The sequence below is a fragment of the Hyalella azteca genome, unplaced genomic scaffold (genome assembly GCF_000764305.2).
Source record: "Hyalella azteca isolate HAZT.00-mixed unplaced genomic scaffold, Hazt_2.0.2 contig17983, whole genome shotgun sequence".
NCBI lineage: Eukaryota > Metazoa > Arthropoda > Malacostraca > Amphipoda > Hyalellidae > Hyalella > Hyalella azteca.
This window is the reverse complement of record NW_025947742.1, coordinates 77,782-95,136: the sequence shown is the minus strand read 5'-3', so window position 1 is coordinate 95,136 and position 17,355 is coordinate 77,782. Positions and strand designations below refer to the sequence as shown.

General features: G+C 41.7%; 1 protein-coding gene across 4 annotated transcripts in view; it reads left to right on the top strand.

Annotated features, from left to right (window-relative positions):
- LOC108666958 (protein Shroom2) overlaps positions 1-17,355 on the top strand; it is a 240,489-nt gene that overhangs the window by 151,312 nt on the left and 71,822 nt on the right. For all 4 annotated transcript variants that reach the window (XM_047885466.1, XM_047885465.1, XM_047885464.1 and 1 more), the window contains one exon: positions 17,242-17,336. In XM_047885466.1, the coding sequence (XP_047741422.1) occupies positions 17,242-17,336 (95 nt within the window). The remainder of the gene's footprint in view (positions 1-17,241; positions 17,337-17,355) is intronic.

Genomic DNA, 17,355 nt, shown 5'->3' with positions numbered 1-17,355 from the left:
GTTTGAAGATTGTGATTGCCAGTTACAAACTAGCAACAAAACTTCTTGCTGTTGGCGAGAAGATAATGGACTTGAATAATACATGTAAATATCTATTTCGTTTTTCCGTAGCAGATTCTCCTGACGTTGGAAAACTATTGTGCTGAAACACTTCAAGATTAGTTGCATACTTGTATTGTCGCAAAGCCGGTCAGTTCATGGTCAGTTATTTCCTGGACGTACGGGCATCCTCCGGATGTCTTCGAACGCCAAGGATTCACCCCATCCGCTCTTAAATAAGTCTCGACTCCTCCCTTTAGAGGGCCGAAGGTCCTGCAAAGGTCGTGGCTTTCTTAGAAAGGTTCTCGGTGATGGAAATGCCTGATGCCTGGCTGGCGTCACTGGATATAAAACCCACCGAGGTTGCTTCGGCGCCGAACTACGCTAACTCGAATATCGCTTGAGGGCATTTTTGGCAGAATTGACCTTGCGAACCACGTATCTCACGAGGCAGACAAAGCCCTCAGGGCGGAATTTGCTGCTTCCTGGCCTCTTGCACTCCAGCTTGTCGATGTACCAGGTACATCCTGCGTCTCTGCTCAAGCGAACAGCTTAATATAGCGTAAAATCATTGTCGAAAATGTTATATAAAACCTGAATTTACTCTTTTTCGGAATCGCTTTTTGACGATTTAATTGAAAATTTCAACAATGTCTTGTGCGAGGTGATGTCATCAAGTTAAAGAATGACTTTTATGAAATTTTTATTTTTTGTTTGATGGTTCAGCACTCTAAATAAGTGTCTTAGTTATTCCGACTACAATTTGTAAAGTTTCCATTTCTCAACTCGGGAACAGTTTAGTGAAATGACATTCGACAGTCACATGGAACTTTTTTAATCCCTAGGCAAACGCTCGGCCTTAGCGAATCGCGTTCCTCCCGTAATCATTATCATATTGCATAGGGATTTTGCACGCAACCTCTCGGGGCCTCTGAAAAACTGGCTCCCAGGCGGCCGTTTTACGAAAAAACTCGTTGGTCGTTACAGATTAGTTCTGTGGTAGCTGCCGGTGCTTTACTGCTATTCTCCTCAGCCCAAGAGCATAGTTGCTGTTTTTTTTTGCCATCGGCTCTTGAACTTTCATTTATGATCGGATCATACGAATTTCTTTGCTGTCTTTCCTGATTTCCCATGCTGACCTTATCTGTCTACCGACGAATTACAATTTACCAATCTACTTTTTTGAATGAGTTGTGTAAAATCAAACTCCGAAATGGTAAATCTGGTTCAGTCTTGCTGGATATTATTCCTTAAGAATGAACATTGAACTCACTGTTACATGAATGGAGTTCTATAACTTTTAGTTTCATTTTTATAACCCCTTATTAAAATTGCCTTTCCTGAAGATGAGGTCTACAAGAATTCATTGCTTCAGAAAACTCTTTTTACCATTTTTTGAAACTCTGGAAGAAATAAAAATTAAATTGCTCATAATAATATTGCTCCTTAATTAAGTTGGGAAATTGCCTAGTAGATGGCGATTTTTTAATTCCTGCAAAAAATATATTTCGTTATTACAAACCGAAGGAACTTCGTACCACGTTGGAAGACTGTACATGTGTACAGTATACATGCCGTCTGTAACTGTACAGTACATACCGTCGCATCTTTTCTGAGCTCTGAGTCGTGTTGCAAATTGACCGTGCTGGGCGGGTTTAGTGTGTTGGTTGACAAGCCTGCGTCCCACGTCGTGATCATGCTGAATCGATGCCTAGTTGTTGTCACCCATCTTATGCTGCAAACGGATGAGTTACAAGCCAACTCGTGGCCAACCGGCGCCGGAAGAAGCCTCATTCTTGCACATACTTGACGCGGTTCGCCACATTACGACTAGCTGGAAAAGATGAAATCTGTGAGACCATCTCTTCTTGTTCGTAAATGTCGAGACCGTTTTAATGACTGCAAGAGCGTAAAAGAATACCAAACGAAAAAAATGTCGCGTTTTGTCGACGCTGAAATTTTAGCTAAAGTGCCAAAAATTATTCGTGTCATATTATTGTTTCGAGATTTGATCCCACGATTTTTGTTCTTTTGACATCTCTCATCGTTCTGCTCGACTTGTGCCGTGCCGAAATGCACGGCACAATGCTTCTGAATTTTTAGTTCCCAAAGAAATGTTCTTTTCTAAAGTTTCGTGACGTATTGTTATTTGCTGTTAAAAAATTTGCTTGGTCACTTTATCCGAAGATTTATGTTTCAGTGTTCCGGGTGCCACGATATAAAAGCCTCTGTTACGTTGCATAATTTTCACCGCCACATTTTGATAATGAAATCAAAACATGCATTCTCCAGCCAGCGCAAAGTTGTTGAGTTAAAGTCAAATCAAGCTTAATGACAAATCGTGTGATTATCTTCTGCCCTCTAACTGCAATTTAGTGTTCGGAATTCCATTCGTTGACTCTTTAGATTCCAGTGAAAGCCAAGGCTGCTTTATTGCTTTAAATGCTTCCTCGCGAGGTTCCTTGATTCAGTAATTTGGCCTTGTAGGATGGCAAATGATGGTATCATCATGAGTTAGCTCTACTGTTTTACATTAGTATTCCTAATGCGGATCTTGATCTTTTGTGTTTTTGTTGCTGCTCAAGATTTGAAGCCTCATAATGATTTCCCGATTGGACGTGGTGAGCGAAGAATTCAGTGAAATTTGTCTCAATATAAGGAAGGTATCAATTGATTTAAATATACAGGTTATGTATTTGTTGCTGTTGATAAGGAGTAAAACATCAATTTCAGTGCTCTTCTTTCTTCGGTTCTTGAAGCCACACTTTCGATACCTTATTTTTGTTGCTGGGAGGCTCTCGCGCTGATCCTTGTTGAGAATTAATTCTATGTACGTCCCTCAACTTGAGCTAGGATCCTTATTCGAACGATGAGAACCCGGCTAGACAAGGCTATCTTCCTGCCCACTTTCCTGCCGCATTGCTGTCTTCTTTCCTGACTTGCAATTTAACCAAGGTGCTTGTACATGAATATCGTACACATTTAGAACCACTTTTTTTATGTTGTCTTGCATTCACCAACGCTGGTATTAGGAGATTCTTCGTTTGTTTAATATTAACTTGATGATTCCTGAAATTTATAATGACAACGCTCATTATAAATGAGACAAAATAATGACAACGCTCATAAATGTACGCTCGCATTTGTATGGTTTTGAAACATGTATAATCATTGTTTATAACACGAACTATCTGATATGTACAGATTAATTACTAACCTTGCATTTCTCTAACTGTAAACGTATTTTGAGCAGTTTCTTAGTTTTAATAAGCTTCACCCAAAGCTAGTTGCATGCGACACTTGCGTCTTCTTGAGTCACAGAGCGGTCTAGAGCTCCTGACGCAATCCATGGTCACCAAATGGCATGTCTTCTGGTCACGAACTACCAAAACTTCTGCACGATGTGCTCGACTCTCTGCGCAATGAGCAGTCAGCCTTCCCAGAGTATTGGATCAGCTTTCAATCTTATCGATGCCCTACGTTGCTCTCATTGCTGATTTTCTTGCATGCGGCTTACATTCGTGCCAGTAAAAAATTACTTCGAAATTTCTAAACCTAATAGAACCATTTTAGGATAGGCGGAAATTCTACTAATGTGGTTGGTAATATTCTAGCTTCTTTATTTGGTTTGTATCGTGAGACGATACTTTCGCGTCTTTAACATTTAATGAATTTCTGAATAAATATTGTTGAATAAATTTTATAAAAAGATTTTAGTTGTGCTTTCTATAAAAAAATAGTTAATTCTCTACTTTGAAACGTTTCTGACTTGATTATAAGACGGGCTAGTTATATTAAAAAATTAAGACATTCTTGATGATGGCTTATGATATATTTGCTATAGGCTGGACGAGACATTCCTTACTTCCGCCTTGCGCTGATGTCCTCTGATAAAGTCCATGAGATTTGCTTTATCTTTACGATGCGACGTTCACGAGCAGCTTTCGCAACTCCTGAATATCGTGCGTGACCATCGGGTGGAGACCTCCGCGATTCAACGGAATCTTTCGCGCTTAATTAGATACTCATTTCGATTAACGGTTCAGTAGATCTGCTCAGTGAGTAAAATATTTAGCTCATATTATCATTTTGATTTTCTCAAGGCATCCACGCGTCTGAAAATCATTCTCTAAGATGTAAAATGGTACCCTTTATTTTTGAATTGCACGACACATTAAATGCTTCCAGACCTATTCTGTGCATCATTTTTTTGCCATGTTCTTCGGAGTAAGAACAACATGGGTAACCGTGTTTCGAGCTGGAATCTGATGGCGGACGTTTCTCCTCAATTTAAATTAAGCACCACACGACGCGCGTCCACATTTAGGTTTCTTGCGTCACTGGTTCTCTTGTCTCCAGGAAGAAGACGTTCGTTGCGTCACTGCTTCACGAGGATGACAATCTCCTTCAACCTGACATACCTCGTCGTTCCGGTGTGTTTGCCTTTCTTGCAATCATTTGTAATGTTAAATATAAGAATGGATGTTCAATAATGTATTTAATTAATATCTCGTTAATTTTAATTAGTATCTCGTTCATAGAGATCGTCATTAACTGATACACTATCCCTTGATGAGCATGTGCTCGGAAAAAAGGAAGCGCTATAAAAGACTGACTGCGATACCGCCGACTACCTGACCGTATAGGCAGCAACTGGCAGCCGTGCTGCTGAAGCAACCATGCATCATGATCCTGTCTTGCGGAACCTTTGGTCCGACCTGCTGCTAATATGACAGGCTTCTGTGGAGACACTAAAGAACAAGACGCCATGTTGAGACTTCACCCGCCAGTGGCTAACCAAACTCGCCAGGCCGTCGATTTTGATCATAATTATTTGGAGAATAGAACAGCGTGACTCCATCTGATAGAATGAAAGACTGTGGAGCGATCAATTAGTTTGATGAATTAGTTTGTCTTCTCGACCTCAAGATGCGCATACGAAACTGCTCCTTCGATTCCTATAATAGGTTCAAGGAAGAAATAGGTTTCGTATTAAAAAACGACAACTACGAGTTTGGGTTAGGTGCGCGTTATAATCATCGCCCTTCTAGCTTGCATGGACGTAAGATACGTTCAGCTTTCTTATTAAACTTCTCCTGAGCTGTGTAGTTTCTTGATGGTTAGGTCAATGCGTGCATTGACCTAGCATATTATCGTCCTTTTTTCACAGTCATTTGTCAAGTGGTTAATACGAAACTATTGTGTATAGTGGCGGCGATACTATTATGCGTAGTTAATAGTCGAATTGTAATAATCAATAATTATTAGACTTACAATAGTTTGTTTGTAATTTGCCATTTATAGCAACAGAATATTGCCTCATTGGTCACAAGGGTCCGCGAATTCTTGGTAATGGTTCCAGCCGCGAGGCTCTTGGCTAATGGCTGCTCCATGCTAATTATTGTGGCTCCAATAGGCTGTGAGACGCCAGCCTAGCTTGTCTGGGCCCAGGTGCTTTTTCATGCCCTGAAATTATTCATAGATGATTATTTTTCCTGTTTTCTTTATTTTTCTGTATCTGGCACCATATAAATTTTTGTGAATTAATGTTTGGAAAACTACTAATCAATTTCATAATTTCCGTGGTACCCGGTGATGGCAAAGTTCTCAATGAGATGATGCCATCGGCAGAAAAATTGAGCTCGTTGGAAGAACTTGGTCATACACACTCATCAGACGTGATGAATCCTAAAACTATGAATATCACTTAAACTATTCATTGAATATCATAAATTGGAAACGAATATTGAAGTTCATCTAAGTGAGGATTGTTGCAAGCCACCAATTGATTGTAACAATGATCTCTCTGCATTCCTCGTTCTGCCTTCTTCAGCACGAAGAGCAGGGCTGTTCAAGTGGGCATTGCTCTATTACTCTCATCTTTTATTATTGACGCTGCGCGAGTGGCCGATGATCGCTGGGCTAGCTTTGATTTGAATAAAATGCGGCTTTTTCACATTTCTTCTCTTGTTGTAGTTGCTACAGCTACATTGCAACTCCAGGCTACGCTTGTGAGCCGACTTAATATCATGCCGGTCTCAGCCCGGCTGGCAGGTTTGTCCTCGTCTCAGTGGAACGTAACTGACGCTCATCTGCCCTAATTCGGGCCAACTTATGCACGATTCTGTTGCTTGCTTCTTGACGATGACAGTGGGACAGAGACGGACTATTTGGTATTTTGCTCTGGAGCGCATCAATTGAGTCGTCTTTTGAAGGCCCTTGGGGTAAAATCTCTCTGTTCCATCTTCAAAACGTTAACAACCTCGATCCCGCCAAGGAAAAGGATCCGTCAAACAGAGATTCTACTTTGGCCGCTGCTCTGTTGATTAGTGGGCTACAGGGTCTCACTGTGCAATGCCCCTTGTCGCGTTGTGCTATGCCGCAATCTTGGAATTATTTCAATGGCAGGGGTCCTGTCCGGTTATCACTCAAGTGTACAGGATGACCTACCCCATCCTTCTCTGTTGGTGATCCAGGCCCTTCAGCCATTGCTAGTAGTTCTGCTCGCTCATCCGGCTGGTCCTAGACGTTATGGTTGCTGAGCTGCTTCCAATTGTTGTATTGCACAAACCTCTGCCATCTCAAATTCTGAACTATAACCAACGGAAACTTGTAAAAAATGGTTTGATTGGGGCTTGAATTCTGATGAAAAATTGTTCAATCTGTCGCACTCCGCTTGCATCTTTACTGGACTGTTGCCAACTTAGTTTCCACTGCTGTCAAGCGACCACAAATGAAATTTGTACATGCGCCTGGTGCAATGATTTTTTCCACCCTCCTAATTCTAAATGCATTTCTCTATCTTGAAATCTTCCTTGTAGCGTCTGTCTTCACTCTTCCTTGTCTTCACTTGATATATTTTTTTTTCAATTTGCTGAACACATCTCCACCTGCTCGCTCCACCGGGACCACTACCACCTGCTCCATGTCGATCTTCCTCTCATTTCTAGAAACTCTGCTCAGCTGCTATTTCATTTCTTTCGAGATATTTCTGTGAAATTTGCGTTTGAAAGTCAGCGAGTCAGCGAAAAGACGCCGCATGCACCATCGGCTCCAAAAATAAAATTTACAGCTTAGCCTTGCTTTGAACTTTGAAAATAGTACGTAGGAGCATAATTTTTTTAGAGAGTGATGATTTTCTGTAGCGGTTGTGGAGTTATGTGTTTTTCTATATTGCAATTATAAATATCTGTGTTAAACTCATGATAATGGTGGTGGTACAGCAGCTTGATTGTTTATAGTACACCCTTTACACTCCTCTGCCTTTCCGTGCCTCTTCGTTCTCATTTATACGTACATGTTCTTCACGGTTTTGCGGACGATTCTTTGCCGGTTCTATTTCACGTCTTAATCCTGCCAGAGACTCGTCCGCATTATCACAATGTTGTTGTGACGGAGCTTCGTCACAGGCATTTTGGTGCTGGTAGCCACCGAGTAGCCAAAGCCTCGTGCAGCGTTGGCTACTCATTGCTTGCAGCATCTCAGTGATGTGCTGTAGCTGCAGCAGTGCTGTAGCTATTGTAGTGCTGTAGCTGGTGTAAGCAGGCGCTGCTTGAGCCTGGAGATGGAGCACGCGCTGCTTGAGCGAGGAGATGAAGCAGGCGCTGCTTGAGCGTGGAGATGAAGCAGGCGCTGCTTGAGCGTTGAGATGAGCAGGCGCTGTTTGAGCGAGGAGATGAAGCAGGCGCTGCTTGAGACTGGAGCCAAAGCAGGCGCTGCTTGAGCGTGTGGTGCTGAAGCAGGCGCTACTTGAGCATGGGGATGAAGCAGGCGCTGCTTATGCGTGGGGCTGAAGCAGGCGCTACTTGAGCATGGGGATGAAGCAGGCGCTGCTTGAGCGTGGGGATGAAGCAGGCGCTGCTTGAGCGTGATGCTGAAGCAGGCGCTGCTTGAGCGTGGTGCTGAAGCAGGCGCTGCTTGAGCGTGGTGCTGAAGCAAGCGCTGCTTGAGCATGGAGATGAAGCAGGCGCTGCTTGAGCGTATTGCTGAAGCAGGCGCTACTTGAGCATGGAGATGAAGCAGGCGCTGCTTGAGCGTGGTGCTGAAGCAGGCGCTACTTGAGCATGGAGATGAAGCAGGCGCTGCTTGAGCGTGGAGATGAAGCAGGCACTGCTTGAGTGTGGTGCTGAAGCTGGCACTGCTTGAGCGTGGAGATGAAGCAGGCGCTGCTTGAGCGTGGTGCTGAAGCAGGCGCTACTTGAGCGTGGAGATGACGCAGGCGCTGCTTGAGCGTGAAAATGAAGCAGGCGCTGCTTGAGCGTGGAGATGAAGCAGGCGCTGCTTGAGCGTGGAGATGAAGCAGGCTCTGCTTGAGCGTGGAGATGAAGCAGGCGCTACTTGAGCGCGGAGGTGAAGCAGGCGCTGCTTGAGCGTATAGATGAAGCAGGCGCTACTTGAGCGTGGAGGTGAAGCAGGCGCTGCTTAAACGTGGTGCTGAAGCAGGCGCTGCTTGAGCGTTAAGATGAAGCAGGCGCAGCTCACAAGCGGTGGCGTGACCTTGAGTGCGGCGGTTGCCCCTGACGCGCTGCCCTGCTCGGGGTGATGCCCTGCATTGTGTGCTTGTGAGCGCCAGCGTGCGGCTATCTTCATGATGATGGCCTTTCAATTATCTCATGTTCAGGCTGGTTAATTGTAATGGAACTGATGCTCCTGTGATGACTAATGTGGCGATGAGATATTTGCATGACTATCATGCTGGTGCTGTGGCTTGGCTCTCGTCACTGCATTGCTTGCTAGCGCCACTCAACAAAACTTTTTTACACTTCAGCAAATGCATTCGTTGCGCTTTTCTTAGCTGACCATTGTTGTAGTAAAATTCTCAGAAATGCGTCCCTTTTGAGGGAAACGACACTGAACAGTGAACTCTTGAACACGAATTTGTAGTGCAGCTGTGTTTGTGTTGGCAGTTTGAGTGCTTGTTGACATTCGCTGAGGCGGTCGGCGCTGCTCTTCTGTTTGCTTACACGCTCTTCGCTCCTCCGGCTCCTCCATCCTGAAGCGCCGCTACGAGGCTGGACTGCCGCGACTTATCTGAAGAGCTTGTCAGCAACCGGTCGCGCCTGATTGATGAAGGTTATCGCTTCATCTTCTCGTTTCCTTGAGTTTTTTGTCCTCGATTGTAATTATTTCTTTTTGTCCCCCTTGCTATTAATCAAAGACGAGAACCTATCAAACAGAGCGTGTGTCTGAACCACGTTGATGGTTTTACCTCAACATTTGCCTGATTTGTTTTTGTTGGCATAGTTGCATGGCCTTTCTCAATCGGTTCTCGTTAAACGATTAGTACTCCATATTCAGTGGATTTTTTGCATGGATCTCCTGATATGGCTGTAGATTTCATAATTCTACAAACGTTGCTTTGTTGCGATTTTTTGCGTTTCAGGTGTTTGTAAATTTTAATTATTCGTTTGTATTGATAATCTTCAGAACCCCTCCGCAGCCCGCGTTTTCGTTAGCAAGTGTTCATATCAACGTGCCGGATGCTCGTGGCCTTTACCAAGCCTCGTCCCAAACCCCCAAAAAATCAGATGCTGCCAGGCAGACGCGGAGTGCAATCTCAGCTTGACGCTCGGCTCTCTGCAACAGTTTGTGTTTCTCTGGCCCTGCTGACGGTAAATTTCTGCGTAATTGGCCTCCGTGCGACTATGCAGTCGCTTCCGAGCATAAGCTTGTCTGCTGAACATCTAAGAAGATTATTAAACCATCTAGTGGATGTTAACGAGACGAAGTACCTCGAGCGCCAGAGTCATGCTGTGAAATTTGTCGGCTCGGTCGCAATGGCTTGGCTTCCATTCTCATGCAAATGCAGTGTGTTGCTAATGGGCTTCTTGCAGTACACAAAACAGGCAACTTGAATCCTGTGTGCAAGAACAAACGTCGCCTTTTGGCCTTACTCAAGCAACTTCTCCTTGTGAGAAAGTACACTTTGAATAAATTAATAAAAATGATAAAAATTAATTTACACTTATATGACCCTGTTTCCGAATTTGAGAGCTGAGTAGGTTCGATTTTGATTTAGTTTTTTTTTATATTTGAAACAGCGTAGTAGAGCTATTCGATCAAGTTATCATGCCGCTTTGCCGATCATGTGCACGCAAACTCGTTTTCTAAGTATAAGTTCTTGGCTTGTGAACTGATAAGTAACTACTTGCATTTAAATTATGACAATTATATACTTGGCATATTCTATTCTGTGATGTTTGTATTATGGAGACTCGTTTCCTGAGCCTCCGCATAATTCGTTATGTGTAAAATAAGCTGAAAAAGCCCTCGGCATGAAGTGCTTTGTGGATTACCATGTACTCAGTTTGTGTTGTCTGCTGTGGTTTTAGATTTTTCAAATTTGAGGTTTAACTTGACATTTATTTCTTCACCCTATGTTTTCTCGCAATGGATCAATTCGTTGGTGAGATGCGATTGTAGAGTTAATTTTCAATACGATCAGAGTGAATGTTTCCATAGCAAAACAGTATCGCGGGACGGTCCTGTCTATAGCCCCGCGTGTTCCTGCGTACAGATTATTTGCACACGTTTTCACGCTGCAGGGCTACCGACGCCAGCTGTTTATTTGTCGTCTTGCTTTAGATCTGCCTGCTCTGGGCGGTGTTGGCAGCATCCCAGGTAGCACGACACTCAGAGGAGCTTTGCAGCAGCAGTCTCTCAGGTGCCGCATGCATATGGTCACTCACCCGCTCTTGGATGCTGATAACATTTACGGCTTCGATGATCTATCGGTGTTATAATGTTTTTGGTGTTCTTATTTCTCTTACATGCAGTGCCCCTTAAGTGTTGCTAGCTTAAGCCCGTCATTATTTTATCGTGCTGTAGTTATTCTTGTTTTCACTCTAAGTTCTATTCTAGGAGAATCGAAGCGATCAGCTGTGGATCAACGAGACTTTTGCGACTACATTTAGGAAGAGAATTTAATACATTCGCATTATTAAAATTTTATTTGGAGGGAAATCAAAACATACGTATTTTGTTCCCAATTGTACAGTTGTTAGTTACATCAGGCCTAATTATGAATTTCATCTCAATCATTATTTGTGTCAACTTAAGCCTTGAAGTGCCTTGCGATATTTTCAATTTGGGAGTAAACACAATTGATGTTGATATTTTTTAAGAGTCAAGCTTAAATTGTTCGGAACTGCGTTTTTAATTATAACTTATGGTCCTTTTCTTCTCAGAGTCAGTTGATATCTTTATATTATATTCGAGTTGGAATCGTTTTGAAATTTTCTCGCTCAATTACTTGACGGAAACGAAATGAGTGGCGAATCGAAAAGTTCAGCGGGCGATATCAGCGTGTCAACCGGCCTCATGGTAGCCGTGCTGGTAATATTGTACGTGGTATGCACCTTTTCTGTGATATGTGACGTCGTGTTTTATTTCTTTGCTGGTCCACGCTGATTAAAATTCATCTATCAAGACAACAAATGGGAAACTTTATCAATTCCGGATTCGACAATTGGATTGGCTGACGGAATATTTGAATGTTGATGTTAGAACTAATCTCGATCTGAACGAAGTATCTAGTGCGCCTGTGATGGGTTTAGAAGAGAACGATCTTATAGGATCAAGAAAAAGCTGTTCTGTTATCTATAGAAATAAAGACAGTAGGACATCCGAGGAAAGTGTTGATAGAAGTGGTAGTAGGTGCAGCTTTGGATCGGCGAGCAGCAGTTCGCACGACAGCAAAGCTCTTCATTATTCACGTACCAATTCTGATGAAAAAAGGTTTTCTCTCGCATCTGCAGATCACTCGTATCAAACGAGCCAAACATCATCATCATCTTCGACCACTTCGGAATCTTGTCATAGTGGAAGTAATAACAACAAACAACCCGTATATATTAATCAAGGTGAGAATCGGCAAAAGCGTTCCGAATCTAGTCAGAGTGGTGGTCGAGATCGTCAAGACAGCCTACCGGGGAAGTGGTGGGAGCCTTGGGCGGCGCTGGTTTTGGCTGTTCACGAAACTCTATCGGCGGTGGGACAGTGGGCGTGGGACTCGGCCCCTGTCAGCGTAACTGGGCTTCTTGGGCGAGCCCAACATCAAACTTCCGCCTTGTACGAGTCCGTGAAATATCGGTCCAGCGTGGCGGCTCAAGAGTGTCAGGAGGCGGCCAGAGGCCTTTATGAAGACCTGCATGGCCGCATTCAGAGCAAATACAACGGCGCGGCAGAGGAGGTGGTGCAAAGCTGTGTTCGGTGTAAAGAGAACATGCAGATCGCGGTTTTGCAAGCCAGACTGCGTGTTGGGCTGACCTCTAACAGCCTCCAGCTACGGTCCCAGAGTATGCGGCTTGACGTCAAGCAAAAGTTTGCCGATAAGTACGAGAACTTCGTGGCGCGACCAATCTTGGAAGCGAGGAACAAGTTAAGATCTATGCACAACCGCACGACGCAGCAGATGTTCCGATGCAAAGCGCGGATTACGGGTAACGTTAAAGAGAATCTTGATGCAGTTTCCCTCAAAGCGAAAGAATATGAAGATCATCTTGAAGATAAATTCCCAAATATCGTTGGAAGATCGTCGAAGCCGGTGGAGGTAATAGAATTGTAGTCATTTTATTTCGGGTGATTTCATTTAATAGTAATCAAGGCTTCTTCATATTGAAATGTTATAAAGTCATGGTTATAAAAAAAATAGATTTCTAGTTTATTCGTATCGAAATTGATCTAGAAATGAAAGATCTAAAAGTTGCAAGTGAAATAAATATATTTAATTATTTTTCTATTATTCTGCACACGTCGTTGCGTAGAATTTGTATAGTTTAGCAAAATTCATTTCCTTAATAAAATAAAACAGTTCAATTCTTATTATTTCATGTTTTGATTAACGCTAAAATTCAGTCTATCAGGAAGTATAAGGCGAAATATTTCTTCACTAACAACGGCACGTTGGTTTAATTTTTTGATCGTTGACAATGACTTGCTTGGTTCGGGCAACCCACAGAGCGCTACTGGCCAGCAACCCTCCACGAAGTGCCAGATGGTGAAGGTGGTGGAAAACTGACGTGATGTGAAGGCTAACAGATGGTGGAGCTGAAGCTGTTCGTCGCCTGTTCTTCCTACAATTCTACAACCATGTATAACCTTGAAAAATGAAGACATGCACAACAGCACGTTTGGAAAAGAATCTTGGAACGATTTTACACTCGATCGTAATCGTCGAATGATTTGCTGAGAGAAAAGTCTTCTCATCCTCTTTACAAGGAAATAATTCGCTTTTATGTGATTACCGCTGATCTTGTGCTCACCGAACAGAGCAGTGTTATTTATTTCATTTGGCTATTGCTGAACTAGTCTGTAAGCTGAAGTGTTTTGGTGTCGTCAGAAATCTTTTCTGTTAAGCTTATAGTAATTAAATGGAACTGTTAATTTGATGTGGAAAGAAGCGAGATATTATAACAAGTGAATCGGTGAATAACCGCTGAATACAATTAATTATATATCAATATCAAAATGTTTTGATATTGACATTCACCATCGAATTATCTATTGTAGTTTATAGGATACAGTGGTTGTTCAACAGTCATACGAATGCTAGCATTTCCTTACCTGTCAGAAACGTGTTATATTTTGCGGAGTTTCATTGAACGAAAGTTTGTCTCCCGTTGCCTACATTTCTTCGACTTCGGGATCCGGGAACATGCGATGCAGTATACGAACTGTGTAGCCAATTCGCCTCGCTGGATGGAAAACAATGCCACGTGACTGTTGATTTCCTGGAGACGCTCGCAAATGAGGCGAGTTTAGTGCTGATGGGTGCCGCTGCAGTCGCTAAACAGCTGCTAATGACGAACCTAATTTGCTCGGGCAACACAATGCTGTGGCTAATCTACAACTGCATAAAGTGACCTTTCTTCGTGCCTTTCTACCCTTCCTTATCCGACCTGAGCTGGTGTGTTTCTCCTCAGATTGTTGATCTTTCATCATCAGGTGACGAGTGTGCGTTTCGTTTATTATTTGTTGTGTTGCTTCAAATAGCTTGTCAAGTATTTTATTATGACGTAAATTTGACGTTGTCAGGAGCGATTTGATTCATAACCTCAATAAAATCTCCAACATTTTTGAGAGTCTAGTTTCTCTTCACAGCGTCGCTTGATTATTCGTTTAACTTTATATTTTCAATACAAATTGACCTATTCTTCTACTTTGCATCTATCCATGCCTGACATTAGAATCCTTTAAGATTGACATTTTTCTATTTTAGACTTCAATTTTGAATTATTTTTTCACAGTATAAACCATGATCCCTTTTACGGCTGAGTAACCAAGCTCTTTGCTATTTCTAAGGCTTCGTTGGCTGTGGATCTGAAGGATGTTTTGGCCTAAATTCTTGCCTAGCTGTTTTGTCGTCACGCGTCACCTTGTCGCCCACAATTGTCTTTTTATCGCGGCAATCGTCGACACGCCGGCAATTCATTGCCTCCGTGGCTGTCCTTCCCATGTGTTCGTTAACAGCCTCTCGTTTGCATGTCGTAGCGTTCCTGCGAGTTGTTACTAGATCGCCTGTAAAGTCGAAAGATAATAGAAAAACGAAGTCGGCAGTGTGACCTCCGATTTATTTAATCTCATTTTGTCTTTTTCCGCATCTTCCTCGTAAGTTAATTACTGTGTGTTTATTAATCTGTACAAGATAGCCTATAATAATACTAGTATAAATATAGAATATTATAAATTTATTGAATAACATTGTCAGAGCTTGTAAACAAATGAGGAGTCGTGATGAAGGTGAAGCATACCTCTTCATTGGTAGGATGTTCGATATTCTACAAATTAGCATAGTTGTGAAGGCGCTCGTTTGCCCACTTTTATTAGTTGTGGCAAAATCCGTGTTTCGAAATTGTATGATTCAAGGGAATTTTTATAACTTTTAATTTTTCGTACAAATGTTAGAATTTTTCTGTCGTTTCTTCACCCCGTTTATCAAGTGAAGAATGAGGTGGGCTAACTCAATAAGTACCAGACAGTAAATTTCTACTTATCACATCGATAGCTCAGACGCAGAAGTATAGCCAGTGTTATGTTAAAGAGCGCTTTCGCGTGAAAGTGATGCATTTTTCAATGATAGAAGGACAATTGTTTGTCGATAAAATTATATTTTATTTTAAATAAGTATGTTTATTAGTATTCTAAATGTTGACTTTTAAATGTCTTGACGGTTGATATTTTTAATCGTCGCGAGACTCTGTCGTGAACATGGAAGCAGAAACGAGCAGGAAGTCGCTGCTTAACGAGAGGCCGTTTTGCGCCGCGACAAACCTGCAAAAAATATCCTGCTGTTAAATCGTACCCTCTTTAACTACAGGATATCGTTATACAGAGGAACTTTCTGTCGAGTTTCGTTTCAAAAATTTTTTCTCGCAGTTCATGTCCTTCTATTTGCATATGTTAGATAGCGAGACAAGTGGCACTGATAAAATAAAAATTTGTCACGCATTTCATTGAGATTTGCTCAAAAGAGATTTTTTTCATACATTATTTCACTTCAAACGAATAATTATAAATAAACCCACTGGAAGAGGATATCACATATCAGAATTTAACTCTCAACTAACTAGTATAACTATACTACATAAACTATACATTCTACAAAACCATACATCAAAGAAAAGACGATAATACCTTGTCGTACCACGGCAAGAATTTACTCTATTTCTTTTAAATATTCTGAAATTATAAAAGGCCGATGAAAATGTGACGATCTTTTTGCATTTATTTATTTCTTGAATTTATTTATTTGCACCTTTTGCAGCATTCTCTAAAACCCTCTTTCGTTTGTGCGTCTGAAGTTGTTTTTGGCAAATATTTTGATAACCTTGGAAAAAAAGCTTCAAACTTCTGGATTTTAAACCTTATATTTTATTTTGACATCTTTAACGTTTAGTTTATTTTTCCGCTGCAAAACCTGGATGTGAGTGAGCGCCATTCTTTTGAGCTGATTTTCCATTCAGAACTGGACGTGCGTGGATGAGTTTATCATTTGGGCCTTTATTTTAAATGTGCTGCTTGATTCTTTTGCACGTTTGCGCGTTTGCTTCCTTGTTTTGTCAAGCGAATTGTATTGTGTTTAGGCACTTTGAACATTAGGATCTAAAAATTATCATATTGGTTTCGCACTTTCGCTGCCTTCTTTGTCGCGTGTTTACTATTGTTATTTTTTTGCGATTTTCAGTTCATATATAAAAGCATTACCTATGCTATTTACAAGCAAGTAGCAACCATATATTTTCGACGTCATTAACGAGCTTCACAATTATTTACTGTTATCCACTCCCAGTTCATAATCAAACAAATTGATTTGGTCGATAGCTCCGACCAAGCTGAATTTTGATTTCGATATCAAAGCCATTTATTTCCGAGTTGTTTCACCTGACCAACCCCGAGTCGTGCAGTAATTCACAATTCCTCTGGCACTTCTGTCTAGCATCCCTGTTAAGAATCCCCTCCATGCCTGCTAATAATTTGTTGATGCAAGAGTGGGTGGAAACATTCGACTGCCAAATGATCAGGTCCGTCTTTCTGATCACAGCTTTAGCTGTGCTTGGTCTGCCTGAAGAAATTCTGGGGCGAGAAAATGACGGTGTTTTGCTTGAGTTTACCGCTGCAGGCACGAGTTATTCCTGGGCTTGCAACGTGGGTTTTTAAGAGAACTCGTTCCTAATGGTTATATTATTGCACGAGTATTGTTCTGAATAATCCTGCATTTCTACTCTCTCTCTCTCTCCAGTACTTAATCTATGTCGTGAAGATGTCTCTAGCATGCTAGTAGTGATGGAACTACTAGCGTTCTGATACAAAATGCGTAGTGACTTCCACCGTTCTTTGCGCAATCTAACATTTTGGACTTTTACCGTTTCCTTTGTTATGACCGTTTGAAATTTTTGACATTAGTTTTCTCTGTGTCCCTTCACATTAAAAGCTAGAATTGAATTATTGTATTATTAAAATAAATGAATCAAATGTATTAATAAAAGAATAATATTCATCGATTTCAGTTCCTTTGAATTAACACCAAAATAACTGAATAAGCACATAACATATATAGTGATGTTTTGAATGATACTCATTTAAAATATCCCATTCGACATCTATAACTTAAATATGTACAAGTGTAGTTATGTTGATTTTAAAAGAGTAATCCCTGAAAATGAATCTTCCTTGTGAAGTTTTTCTATTCGTTTTCTTTTTCAGGGGGTGACTGCTCGCTCTTCTTCACCAGACCCAGCACCCGTTGTTCCTCACCTCCCTGCTGACGCTTCACTGCAGGAAGATGCAGCCAACCTCAGGTACGCTGATATAATTGAC